This window comes from Fundulus heteroclitus, chromosome 6 (assembly GCF_011125445.2).
Source record: "Fundulus heteroclitus isolate FHET01 chromosome 6, MU-UCD_Fhet_4.1, whole genome shotgun sequence".
In the NCBI taxonomy this organism is placed as follows: domain Eukaryota; kingdom Metazoa; phylum Chordata; class Actinopteri; order Cyprinodontiformes; family Fundulidae; genus Fundulus; species Fundulus heteroclitus.
This window is the reverse complement of record NC_046366.1, coordinates 28,583,362-28,597,405: the sequence shown is the minus strand read 5'-3', so window position 1 is coordinate 28,597,405 and position 14,044 is coordinate 28,583,362. Positions and strand designations below refer to the sequence as shown.

Sequence of the window (14,044 nt, the reverse complement as noted above, 5' to 3'; positions counted from 1 at the left end):
TAAACTCCTAAAAAAGTACAAAACTTAATGTAACTTATGTTTATCTTTTAATATCATTGGCTAGAAAATATTTTTGTGATATGAGGTTCATAGCTAGTTAAAAGTTGACCACAGGTCCAAGTCAGACTAAAAGCTATTTATATCGCTGTTAATATTATAAAGTTAAAATTGTGCGGCAATGTTGAAACATTCTAGTTGTTAGAAACCCTTGTTATAAATGAACCCATAAATATGTTATAAATTCTAAAATTAAATTTCTTTTTTAAAAAAAAGTTACATTTTTTACCCATTTTGTTGGGATGGTCTGAAAACTTTCAGAACCACTGGTTTAGTGGCAGTAGACAAATTTTATCATCATCATCATCATCATCATCATCATGCTATGAGGAGGCCAGTCTTCGGCAGAGACAGAGAAGCTGGTCGTACTTTAGGGGTAGAGGGTTGTAGCTGGAACAAAACCAGTTGTAACTGTGGAAGACTGGGGCAGAGGTTCGCCGTCCAACAGAACAACAACCCTAAACATGCAGCGCAACAACGGAAAGGGTCAAATCAACACTTATCCATGTGTTAGAAGGGTCCGGTCAAAGCTCAGACCTAAATCCAAATAATAATGTACTACAAGATTTGAAAGTTGATGTTCACAGATGCTCTCCTACCAGTCTGACTGAGTTTTAGCGTCTATAAATGTGCAAAACTGGAAAAGAAAGTTGTAAAGCGTGAGAAAATGGATGCTTAACTACTCTGGGGGTGGAATTAAACACTTTTTATCCTTTTTTTTCCTTCCATTTCACATGTGCTACTTTCTGTTGGTCTGTGACGTAAAATGGCAATAGAATAAACTGATGTAGTACAGGGGGGGTTGAATACTTTTGCAAACTGCTGTACATCTACTGGTGATGCAACCTATATTTGTCAACTTTTTATTTATTTTTTTTAAATTATCATTTACATTTATGATATGTTGCACTGATGTATTTGTGAAATTTTAGGAGCACAGCGAGCGAAAGCCAAGACCAAAAAAAAGCAGTGGTGGAGGCCGTGGGTTGACCATGCTTCCAGTAGGTTGACCCCCGAAATTCTGTTTTTCTCTTCCTCCACTCTCACTGGCCCCTTTTGTCCTTGACCAGAACGCTGAGGATTCCCATACTGTCCCAGGGCTTTGAAAGCAGCATCGCTCAGCATCCCTCCAGTCATTAATCCTTTTCTGTCTCTATTTAAGGCGCCGTTTTGCTACCTGAAGGTCTCGCGTACAACCTGTGCGAGGAGGTACTTCATTTTGGGTCTCCGTAATGAAACCACAGAGCTTGGTTGCCTTAAATAGGCACGAAGCAGAAGTAGAAAATGACTAATGGCTGGAGGTTTGTGCTTGTTTAAAATCAACTGATTGATCTGGCCTGAAAAGCCCACAGTAGAGAATCGCTCTCATTTTTAGGCAAAGGCATGAAGCGGACCCGCCTTTATTCTCAGTACTGGAGTAAAGGGAGGAAGGGTTTGTTCCTGCTTTGCCTGCAGACATGATCACCAAACAGGTGAAAACAAAAAAACAGACCATTTAGACATGAAAACCAGCTCTTAAACAGATTAAATACCAGCGTTGTTTTCCCACAGATTGCCTGTTTGGTTCAAACTCATGTCTCATGTCATCGTCCGCCCCCCACATGACATTTTACAAATTATTTTATCTCTTTGTCATTTGGTGTTTCATCTCCATTTCCCAGCATCCTCCCTCATTTCCTGCCCACTGCGGTTCTGTTCAAGGACATAAGTCAGCCTTGTCTATCCCGTCGCCTCTGACACTCAGCCGCTGCAGTCTGGAGTCTCTTCACGTAGCTTAAAGTCAACTGTCCATGCAGAAATCATAGCCATTCTTCCTTTATTTGTACCTCATGCTGACATTTTTATAATGGCCTGTGTTTTCATATGTTCAAAAGAAATTATTCATCTTTCAATTCTGAGGTTTTCAAGTTTTTTACCAGGGTCTAAAACTGATTACATTTAACTTCAAGGGTACCAAAACATACAATTTATTTTAGAAAAAAGATAAATGTAAAACGGAATTTGTGGGGGAAAAAAAACTCAAAAAAATCTAAGTAGTAAATTTTTTGTACGAATTTGTCGGTGTCTCACATCCAAATGGAGGATTTAGGTCTGCTTTTTATCCGTCTTCCCTCTGAGTTTCAGGATTAAATCATAGGTTTTTTTTTTTTTTTTTGTTAATTATAATTTTTTTCATTTTGCTCAATTTTCTTCTTTGTCTTCATTAGCCTAGTTAAAGGAGTGATACACTTTTTTACCAATTTTATCAATGCATTTATTTATTTAGTCAGATTATTATTATTTTTTTTTTACAGTTTTATCAGCTTTGGTTGGTAGTTAAAGGATCCTTAACTATTTGGATGTATTTTTTTATTGTTTATTCACCATAGTATACCGCTAATTTTATTCTTCAGTGTTGTGCAGTAAAGACAGCATTTCCTCTTTCTTTCTACTTTATTTTATATAAGGTTAAGATGTTTCTCTTTATTTAAATGTTTGTTGGTACATATAAAGGTCTGTGTGTTTGTTTGGTTCCCTGCTCTTTCTATCTATGGTAGTTGTCTCTGTGTATATTGCTGTTTTTCATCTATAAAGCACAAGCCCAAAGCATCATCCCTCCGCCACCGTGCCTGAGACTGAAAATATGATTACGTGCATTATGGACAAACGGGTCTTTTGGTTTCATTTAGATGCAACTTTGAAAACCTACAATTTGCTGCCACCCTTTTTAGAGAGAAGAGGGTTTATTTTTGGCAACCCCTTTAAGATAACCCATCCTGTTCAGTCTCTCTTTCTAATTGTCCTGCCAGGAACATTAAAGGACCAATAAGCAAAATTTCTCCTGTGGTTGGGGTGTTGCGCACCGTCTGCAGACCAAAACAAGATGTGTGAAGAGCCTCTGTTAACTTTAAAGAGACAGTACCAAAAATGAGTTGCTCTCAGAACACGGGGGAAAAAGGTGGTAAATTAATGAGAAATTCAGACCAAAGCATTGCAGCTCTACTTTATATGGACCACAGCTGAATTAATTCAATGTGAAAAGGAAAATCTGAAAAGCATGATATGCCGCCTTTAACAGAGGAGCTGTTGCATCTGATTAGCAACACCTAGCTTCCCACATTCCCTCTAAAATCCCATTGAATTATAAGGTTGTACTTAGTTTCTCTGTTTGTTTTTACACTTGGGGTAAAATTTAAATAATTTTAGATCCTGGTAAAATAAAATTTTTATTTGCTGATACATTAAAGTTTAGAATTGAAAGGGATATGTACTTTCTTTTTACATAGCCTTTACTTGTGTCAATCCATAAGTGTATTTCACTGTTACAAATTGTAGTTTCTGTTATTTTTAAATGGTATATCTTATTGGTGAGTGTTTTGACTTTGATACATCCTGTTTCCATCCAGCGTCTCTCTGATCCCGATTATTATTTTTCAATGTTTTATGATTTAAAAACATGATAGGCTACGACCTCCAAGTTCATGTAAAAACATTTTCTCTTCCTCCCCTCAGTGGTTAGAAGTGGAGATTATTACTTATTTGAAACTGACAGCGAGGAAGAGGAGGAGGAGGAGGAGAAAAAAGACGAAGAGCCACCAAAGAAGTCGGCTTTTCAGGTGGATCAACACGTTTTTTTGTTTCAGAAATTATCATATAGGCTCTTTTTTTCATCTCTACTGTTTCACATTTAATCATTTTATCATTATTAGGAGAAAATATACTTTGTTTCCTCCAGAATTTTCTGTAGCAACTAAATGAAACTCCAAATATATTTCTTCTTTAAAAAACAAATGACAAGGGTATTTTCTTATGTTGATAGTGAGTTAATGTTGTTCTGTTGAGGTGTTATCCACTTGGAGACATAAAACAGAGCATAACACATGCATGAAGAATGTAAGAAGGTCGACACTGTTTTGATCTCCAGTCTGCAGACTGTTTGTCTGACCTTTTCCTAAACCCACCTGCAAAAAGGAGCTATTTACTTTGACTAATATAATGTTATTAATGTGTCCATCTTTTTTTAATGGCATTTTCTTCGTATTTGTTTTCCAAAAGTTTTGGATTTGCATATTTAAGATTCACAGTTTGAGTAATTGATGCACAATTTGACGTGTTCACTTTCATTTTCACCGTTTCCACACACAGGTGACTTCTTCCTTCAACCTGCAGTCTAACTCCACTAAACCATGTCCCTCTTTCTTCTGCCTTTAGCGAGCGATTGGAAAGTTTGTCTCAGCTGTTCTGGCTTTGCCTAAGTCTATCATTAGGCTGCCTAAAACTGTGTTGCAGTATGTAGTCAAGGCAGGAAAGGTACTCACTGCTTGCTTTGCTGTGGGAATGTCTACCAGATCTTTTCACAACCAACATCACAGTTTCCTGATGTTTGCGGCTCATGTTTGATGTAAACCTTATTGAAACAGACAAATAAAAAAGTCAAATATGAGCAGGAGTGGGAATGTGTTTGTGCTGGATGCTGTTACTTTGGCATGAACTGTTTTGCATGCGTAGAAAATTATGTTGTCTGCTGCACACACTGCAAGAGCTCATAATCAACCATTTTTCACTTCATGAATATAAAGGCATGTGTGTCACTTTGCTTCTTATAAATGTATAATAACTTTGAAAACAGCCTGCAAAAAATACATCTTTTCCATTCTGCATTACATATCTAGTTTATATTCAAGTGGTTGAATATGTGGTCGCTAAAAAGTCCTGTAAATAAGATAAAATATATTGTAAGCCAGACAAATCTTATAATGCACAAATTAATAATTGGTTTCTTGAACAACTGAGCCTGTCCTGAGGTTTAATATATTATGACTATTGTTTTACAGCCAGAAAAAAAATGATTTTCTTTTAAAAAAAATAAATAAATAAACGGAAGCCTCCATATTTATTGGCAGCTCTGAAAAAGATGAAAAAAAGCCTTAAAATAAATTGTATGCGTCTTTTTCCATAGTTACATATTCCCACAATAAAAGAAAATAGAACATCCATCCATCCATCCATCCATCCATCCATTTTCTGTCACGCTGGTCCTTCATGGGGTCACGAGGAGTGCTGGTGCCTATCTCCAGCATTCAATGGGCGAGGGTACACCCTGGACAGGTCGACATAAATGTTCACTTGAGTAAATTTATTAATTGCGTGTTTCTGACGGAGGCAAACTGATTTTAATGTCTTTTGTCTTGTCTTTTAATGTCTTGTCTTTTGATATATCAGAGTTTTATGAACTTTAGTTTTGTAGGGTCTTTGGAAGAGAAACAGTCCCTCAGCATGACAGATCCTCCACCTTAGCTGACGGTGGCCATGGGATGCTAGTTCACGCTCATCCTTTGTTTCACATCTCAAACGCGGATCGTTTGTTACTCAGAGACTCAGTATTTGTCTTTAGCAAACTCTACATTTACATTTACGAGGGTTCTTGGCATTTAGACGGTATCTAATGGTTGCAATAGAGACCTGATGACAAGTATTATGTACCTGGTTTATCATCATCCTCTTCACAGTACATACTGATAAACAATGGGGCGACTGTAGCTCAATGGTATGAATAGTTGTCTTGTGTTCTGAAGGTTGTGAGTTTGATTCCAGCTTCCTCCTGCCACATGTAGATGTTGTTAGACTTGGTGAATGGACCGGATCTCTGAGTGCTCAGTAGATCCAGTCCATTTACCGTTTAACTAGTCATAAAAGGTCTCTATTGAACTATGTTTGTCATTACTCCCATTTGATTAAAAAATAGAAATTAATGCTCTTTGTATGTAAAAAAAAATGCTGATAAATTTTAAAGCTCAACACATATCTGCATTACTTGGATGTTTTGTTCTCGTGTCTTTCCCATTTTGAAAAGGGGCTAAAAGAAATAGGCTTCTGTGTCACGTCAAATTTATACCCCAGGGAAACATCCATTACTAAGTAAAATATCAAAGACACTCTGGTCCGAGTAACGGATAAGTTAAAAAAAATGTTTGGATGTGTTTTATATTAGCTGTTAGGGCTGCAGTAATCAGTAATACATTTTTCCATCTAAATAAATTTCCTGTAATTAAATGTTTGGTTTTTCAACCTTTTTCATACTGCACAGTAAAATATGAATTTATTTTAAGGCTTTTTTTTAGAAATATTTACTCGTGATGCCAATAAGTGTAGTGGGCTTTGTGAAGCAAATTTCCAGTGTAGGTTTTAGAAAGTTCTGCATTGTTTCCAGCAGATATGAATTAAAACAATTGTGCAGTGTTTTCTCCCAGTGTTTGTGTCCGTCTCTTATTTTCTTCCCTGTCATTCCTCCTTGGTTTATCTCCTTTCCACCCCAACGGCCCCTCGAGTTTAACTAAACGGCTCTGCTCTATTCTGCAGTTTCTTTACCAGGCCTGGATCACTGACCCCAAAGCTGCCCTGAAGGCACGGGCCAAAGAAAAACGCAAGTTTTGGAAGAAATACACAAAGAGAGTGAGAAACAGGAAAAGCAAGAAAGATGGTAAGAAGTTGATGAGATCCTTAAGTCTGTAATTATTTGCGTTAAATGCATTAAAACTACTTTTGCAGCAATAAGAACTCTTTAAAAAGCTCTCAAGGCTTTATTGTTGCGCTGTGAAAAACGGTGCCAGGTAAATGTAACGTTAGCAGGCCTCACCTGGCCTTTCTCCTTCAGTCAGTGTTGTCATATACAGTAAACAAAAAAGTGAATACACCCTTCAGCTTTTTTGTAAACATTGTATTATATCTTTTGATTGGACAACTTAAAGATATGAAACTTCAATACAATGTAAAGTAGTCAGTGTTCAGCTTGCATAGCAGCATACATTTACTGTCCAGTCAGTATAACTCAAGACACAGACATTACACTGCAAAAACAGATCTTAAAATAAGTAAAATGTTCTTGAAATATGTGTATTTGTCCTTGATTTGAGCAGGTAAATAAGATTATTTGCCAATGGAATGACTATTTTGACCCCTAATATAAGATAATTAGACATTCTGCACTTGAAATAAGATGATGGAGATGAGTTGTTCCTATTTTAAAGTCAAAAATCTTGTTGCATTGGCAAACCATCTTATTTACCTGCTCAAATCAAGGACAAATACACATATTTTAAGAACATTTTACTTATTTTAAGTTCTGTTTTTGCAGTGTAATGTCTAAACCTGCTGACAACAAAATGAGTACAGTAAGTAAAGAAGTCCTAATTGTGCCCAACGTGTCAGTATTTTGTGTGGCCATCATTACTCTTCCAACACTGCCCTAAGTCTCTTGAGCATGGAGTTCACAGGTTGCCACTGGCTTCTGGTGGATGTTAGAGACTTAAGCTCCTCCACCGTCTGGTTGAGGATCACCCACAGATACTCAACAGGATTTAGGTCTGGAGACATGTTTGGTCCGTACATCACCTTTACCCTCTCTTTAGCAAGGCAGCAGTTGTCTTGGAGGTGGGTTTGCGGTCATTATCATGTGGGAATAATGCCCTGTGGGCATGTTTCTAAAGGGAGGGGGTGATGCTCTGCTTCAATATCTCACAGCCCCACACCATGACACTCCCACCGCCGTGCTTGACTGTAGGCAACAAAACAACTTTCTTTGTTCTCCTCACATACACCATCCGACCCAAATACGTTTCTCTTGGTCTCATCCGACCGCAGGACATGGTTCCAATAATCCATGCCGTTCGTCTGCTTGACTTGAGCGAACTGTTTGTTGGATTTCTTGAGCGTTTTCTTTAGAGGAGGCTTCCTTTTGGGACGTTAGCCATGCAGAGCAGCTTAATTCAGGGTTAGCACAGATAGGCTGTCACCATACCGCTTAAATTTCTGCAGCACTGCTGGAAGAACTCACACGTCTATTTTCCAAAGACAGCCTCTGGGTATGACCTTGGGCAGGTGCACTCGACGTCTTTGGTCGAACGTGGAGAGGCCTTTTCTGAGTGGATTCGGCCACCATGCTGCAGCTCAGCTTCTGGATGTTGGCAATCTTCTTATGGCCTCAGCCATCTTTAGTTAGAGAAACACATGTTTTTTTTTTTTTCAGACATTGAATGATAGCACCAAATTTAACACACCTGCTCCCCATTTACTCTTCACCACTTGTAGCACTAACAAGTCACAAGACACCAGGGAGGGAAAATGCCTAATTGGTCACAATTTGGACATATTCCCATATGACTGTGCTCACTTTTGCTACCTGCGGTATAGCGATTAATGGCTGCGTGTTGAGTTATTTACACTATACCATGATTACTTTACATTTTAATTAAAATAACTCTAATTTATATAGAAAAGTAACCTTTATACAATCAACGAATGAAAAAGCTTGAAATGGGTTTATTTTTTCTGCTGCTCCAGACATCGTGAGGTATTTATTTTATTGTTTAGCAGGTCATGTTGCAATAGAGGTGGGGGAGCTGTCTGACGGCCAAGAAAAAGGAGAAGACAACAAGAAGCCTGCTGGTCCAGGTAGAGTTTTTTTTTTTTTCCTCCAGAGCACCAGGTTTTTCTTGATGAATTTGAATCTGTTCAAATCAAGTCCTGGTTTATGATGCCTAATGATTAATTAGATCTCTTCAACTTTTGAATGACAGTAAAATGTAGCTTGTGTTGCCGATTCGCACGTAGATAACATCGTCAAGCGGGTCTTCAACATCATAAAGTTCACCTGGGTGCTCTTCCAGACAACGGTCGAGAGCTTCACCAACTGGATGAACGACATGTGCAGGGAGTACATCGACATATCCACGGTGCTTCGTATTGAGCGCTGCATGCTGACGCGTGAGGTCAAAAAGGTACACAACTTTGGATTTTGTTGAGCAGCTTCTACAGTGCTGTGAAAATGAGTTTGTCGCCTCAAAGATTTCTTCATGTCCTATTCATATCAGACAAAGATAACCCGGGAAAACACAAAAAGCAGTTTTCAATTCATTATTTCATTTATTAAGAGGGAAAAAATGCATTCTAAGCCAATCTGGGTGAAAAAGTAATTCCCCTCTAAGCCTTCCAGACTTCCAGATTCTTTTTGTAGATTGGGGCACAATTTGTTGCATTTTATAATCATTTAGCCTGCTTCATGTTGTCAGGCAGGTAATGTTTAAGTGAACTCTTGATTCTCCAGTTCTGACAATATAGGCCTGAGTTTTGCTATTGAAATTATACTGAAAAATAAGGTAATAAGTCACCGTGAATGTACATAAGACATCCTCTGCCTTATTCTCTTTTGTATTATTTATTCATATTTTTATTATTTGCTTTCTTTTTTTTTTTGATCCACTGTATAAACAAGGACACACTGTATATAACCGATGCACCTTATCCTACTTTTGGCACCTTCTTCTGACTATTGACTACTGAGCCGATGTGACAAGTGAATTTCTCCAACGTGAGATCAATAAAGCCTATCTTATCTTATCTTAATCACAATTATTTCATGATTTAACAAGGAGAGTAATCAAACTTTCACACAGGGTCAAGTGGATTTGTATAGATTTTTTTCCTCTTGAAAAATGAAATCTTATAAAAAACGTTTTTTTGTATTTTTTTTTGTATTTTGCTCAAGTTCTATTTTTCTGATATTAACATTAGTTTGGAGATCACAAAGATTTATCATGATTATCATTTATAAGTAAAACTCCTTTGTTCCTGCCAGGGCAATGTGCCGTCCAGAGAGAGCATCCATGTCTACTACCAGAAGGCCATGAAGCTGAACATCTCCAGGCAGGCCAGCATTGATCAGCTCAGCGAGGACGGCTCGGTCTCGGGCTCCACAAAGGGTCGGAAGAGACGGCGAGGTTACCCCATGGAGAGCCAGGACTCCACGGCCTCCAGAGACAGCATGTCAAGGTACATGGAGCCCCATCCTGGATGGATCATTAATACACACCCTGAACCTCATTCATCACATGCTCTAAAACCACAGAAAATACTTTCTACATGAAATAAATCTGGGCCAGACTATACCCTGTTTAACTTTCCACTTCTTTACTTCTTTGCTATTACATACATAATACATACATAATATACATTACTTATTCAGATGATGAACATCTTTTTGTTTATCCAAATTATTAACAATTAAATCAGTTTTTAGGACCATGTGGGCTGTTTTGGACATGTTTAGTATTAAACATTTTAATATTACATAAGTTAAGTTTTGCAGTCATACTTCACATGCTAAGGAAGCCATCAAAGGTAAATAAATTAATTTTTTTGAAAAAACAAAATTCTGATTATTAACATTTTTTTCTCATAGTAGGCTTGTCACATATGGAAAAAAAAGGATTTAAAACAAAATCTAACTTGAACTTTTTTTGTTATTATTATTATTATTATTTTGCCTGTGTAGATTGATCAGTTGAAGCTTTCCTCTGTATTAAGGCTTCGTAACTTTTTTAAAAACCTTTCAGTTTAAACTAGACTTTTACATGTCATGTATAAAAAGTCCTGCAACTCTTTTCTCTCACTCTTTTATTTTCTAAACCTGAATTAATTATATTTGCTGAATGCCAGAATATTTTTGATTGTTTAATCTCATCCAGTGCATGAAACCAGCATGTTCAGAGTTTTAATTTAAATCTTAAACATGTGATACAAGGAGAAAATAAGTATAACATTTAATATTTAACTCAGATGGGTTCAGACTAAAGAATTACGCAGTTCACCAAGAAACATTACTTACTTTCACTTTAGTAATGGACAAATCATAAGAAATTCTATATTTATTTACACTAATAATAAGTAGTAATTTGTGATATATTTGTATATACTGTACTATATAATATAATATAGTTCCTAAGCCTTAATACTTCTCCTTTTGCATTGATTTATTGAGAGACAGCTTTGATAGCAGCGCCACCCACTGGGTATTTTGTTACACCAGTTCCCAATGAAATTAGGTTTGGATTAATGGGGTTGTTTCTGGAAAACGCAATCTGTTAAACGGGAAAGCTGAACATATAATGTCCATATTGACGTATTTTATGCGTCTTTAGTGAGAAACATGTTTATAATATTGCGTCACTGGCCAGTATGAGTGGCATATCTGGAGGGAAATATAAGTACTATCCTTTCAGCATCATTAAATAAGTCCATTCACTCCATTTTTGTGTCATTAATCAACAACATTGTCTGTCCTTCCTGCCGCTACTCATCATCCCATCCCATCACTGCCTGTCAGTGCCTTCACGGAGGCCACCACCCTGTTTTCCCGCCAGTCCACTCTGGAAGACATGGACGCGATGCCAGAGAACATTCCCAAAACCAGCCAGCGTCCCAGGCCCAGCCTGCGGAAGATGTACAGCATGGACCTGCCCAATTCGTCCATGGACAGCGGCAGCAGCTTCATATCCAGGTGCTTCGTCCCTTATAGGCTCCATCTCGCTCACATAAACACGTTCGCTGCATCTCATCACCGTTTTCATCAACTTCATCCATTATTATCTTGAGAAATAAATGTTTAATTTAAAATATTTTGTTTTCTGGGGAAAGAATTTATGTATAATTGTGTTTTTTTTGTTATTTTTTTGTGCTGTTTAGTGAGCCGACTCAGTGCGTCATGATCTACAGTCAGGGCACCACAGACACCATCGAGGAGGCGGAGGACGAGCAGGATCAAGGAGAAGACAAGCAGCAGCTGGAATCCCAACAGCTTGACGGGGATCAGGAAGCAGAGGAGACGCGGTGTGGGGAGGGAGAACCGCAGGAGGGGGGAGGTGTTGAAGACGATGAGGAGGAACTGCAGCAGGGGGAAGGGGAGGAAGTTGGGGGAGAGGAGGTAAGAGAGGACCTGGAACAAGAGGGTGCTCCATCTGAGTCCTTGAGCCCAGATGAGGGTCCCTCGGCTAGGCTGGACGAATCAGAAGCCGCCGCCGCCTCCGCTCAGGAGAACGACTCAATCAGCGGGAGCGAAGATGGAGGAGGGCGGCAGGACTTCATGCAGTCAGAGGGTCAGGCCGTCACGCTCTACACCCCCGACACAGATGCCTCCAAAACGTCGGATGCCGAAGTGCCTCCAAGCTACAGCAAGGCAGTGAGCTTCGACCGGCTGGAGGTCAGCGACGACGAAAGCGACTCTTACAGGAGGAGGCGGATGGTCATGACGTCCGACAGCCGCTCAGACAGCAGGTCGGACATCATGCTGCCCTCCATGACCACCGAGCTGACAGCCAGCGAACTGCTGCTCAACAAGTAAGCCCGGCTCCTAAAAACTGAACAACACAAGCTGCAGAAGTAGTCATCCCCATTTAACTTATTCGTTATTACTGCATTAGTCTTAAGTGTGAGGAAGATTAGATAGTCTTTAAGATCTTTTATTAATAAAAACCGGAGAATGGTGCCATGCATTTTTATACACTCCTTCTCAAAGTCGATACGTTTTACCATATTTGGCTAAAACGGGTAGCAGTTTTCCACATCTAGAGACTGAAATGTTCGCAACATAAAGCTCCGACTGTTCATCCGTGGTCGCTCTCCTGCTGGATGGAGAACCTCCGTCTCCGTCTTTAGCTGAAGAAAAGCACCCCCACACTATGATGCCACTACCACTTTGTTTCACAATACCATATTTTTCGTAGTATAAATCGCTCCAGAACATAAATTGCATTTATTTCACAAAATCCAAGTCTAAAAACTGACATTTAATCTGGTAAGGCAACTTATTCAATTACACAGTTGCATCCACAAAAGGCTGAATAACATGGAACCTACCTTAGAGGTTGAATGGGGTAAATTGGCATAACAAGCTAGCAAGTTACCGGCAAGGTTCTCGCCAGCGCATTTCAGCATACCGAGCATAAGTTACAGTCTTGATCTGGATCTCACATACGAGTACCATTTTTTTTAGAATAGGAATCTACGCTATATAATTTATAATGCAAACTAAAAACATGTTTTGAGACATTTATGCAAAATATTGGAATTTAGAAATTATATTGACATAATTATTTAATTTTAATCAAGCCCCCTTGGCACCTTGAGTCTCCTTGTCTATGGCTGCATTCACACGGCAGGCAAATGCAAACCAAATCCGATCTTTGTCATGGCATTATGAACGGTCAAATTCCGATTGGTGCCACCTCCATTAATGGTACTAAATCGGATACGTATCAGATATTTTGTGTTTGCAGTCAGAACGGTCATGTCTTACCTTTCTTCATCTTGTTATGATGTGGTCTTAATATTGTCGGCTCCCGTTGTGCAACAACCTCATACTACAGAGACGCTGGTATCTGTGTTTTTTTTTTTTTTTAACAAAGCTTTATTGAACTCTGCTAGCAGCAATTACATCCGTCATTACTTCCGTTAACAGTTTGCTGCTTTGTGACGTCCACTTCAGTGATCAACACATGCTTTGGAGTCTTGAACTGTTCAGACAGAATTTTAAGGCCGGTCAGATTTAATTAGTAGTATGAATGACCACGAATAAAATCAGATTTTAGCAAGACATCGTAATTGAGCATCAAGACTTGCGGCGTGAATATAGCATATGTTTCTAATCAGTCTGAGCTCTGGTTGGGCCTCTTTAGGACTCCCAGATCCTCTAATTTGTCATCTTTTGACCAGTATGCATCGGGTCCTTTTTGTATTGGAGGACTAACCATTAGTCTGACTTCCAGAGCTCTCTGTAGTAAGCTTTGCCAGACAGAGTACATATAGGGTTAATACGTTTGATTTGTCAGAAGCTGAACCCAAGTTTGCAGGTTTTTTCACTTCCACCTTTCTGTGTTCAGGATGTTCTATGACGAGGAGCTGGAACAGTCTGACCATTTCTACCAAACCCAGCCGCTGATCCTGCAGTTCTGCTACGCCCTCTACAACATGCTCGTGGCCCACTCGGAGTTCGTTTGCTATTTGGTCATCATCATCAACCACATGGTGTCGGCCTCCTTCGTCACCCTGGTCCTTCCCGTCACCATCTTCCTCTGGGCCATGCTGTCAGTGCCGCGGCCCAGTAAGCGCTACTGGATGACCGCCATCATTTACACTGAGGTAAAGGCACAGGTGGAGGGATGGCAGCATATTCACA

At 39.0% G+C, this 14,044-nt stretch overlaps 1 protein-coding gene across 6 annotated transcripts in view; it reads left to right on the top strand.

Moving 5' to 3' along the window:
* The window catches only part of LOC105932247 (piezo-type mechanosensitive ion channel component 2), a 148,437-nt gene that overhangs the window by 115,811 nt on the left and 18,582 nt on the right, over positions 1–14,044 (top strand). For 3 of the 6 annotated variants that reach the window (XM_021320868.2, XM_021320870.2, XM_021320873.2), the window contains 10 exons: positions 990–1,058; positions 3,550–3,653; positions 4,249–4,347; positions 6,397–6,517; positions 8,407–8,487; positions 8,647–8,813; positions 9,671–9,864; positions 11,198–11,371; positions 11,557–12,207; positions 13,749–14,007. In XM_021320868.2, coding sequence (XP_021176543.2) covers positions 990–1,058; positions 3,550–3,653; positions 4,249–4,347; positions 6,397–6,517; positions 8,407–8,487; positions 8,647–8,813; positions 9,671–9,864; positions 11,198–11,371; positions 11,557–12,207; positions 13,749–14,007 — 1,919 coding nt within the window. The remainder of the gene's footprint in view (positions 1–989; positions 1,059–3,549; positions 3,654–4,248; positions 4,348–6,396; positions 6,518–8,406; positions 8,488–8,646; positions 8,814–9,670; positions 9,865–11,197; positions 11,372–11,556; positions 12,208–13,748; positions 14,008–14,044) is intronic. The other 3 variants (XM_021320869.2, XM_021320871.2, XM_021320874.2) reach the window with 3 other exon arrangements.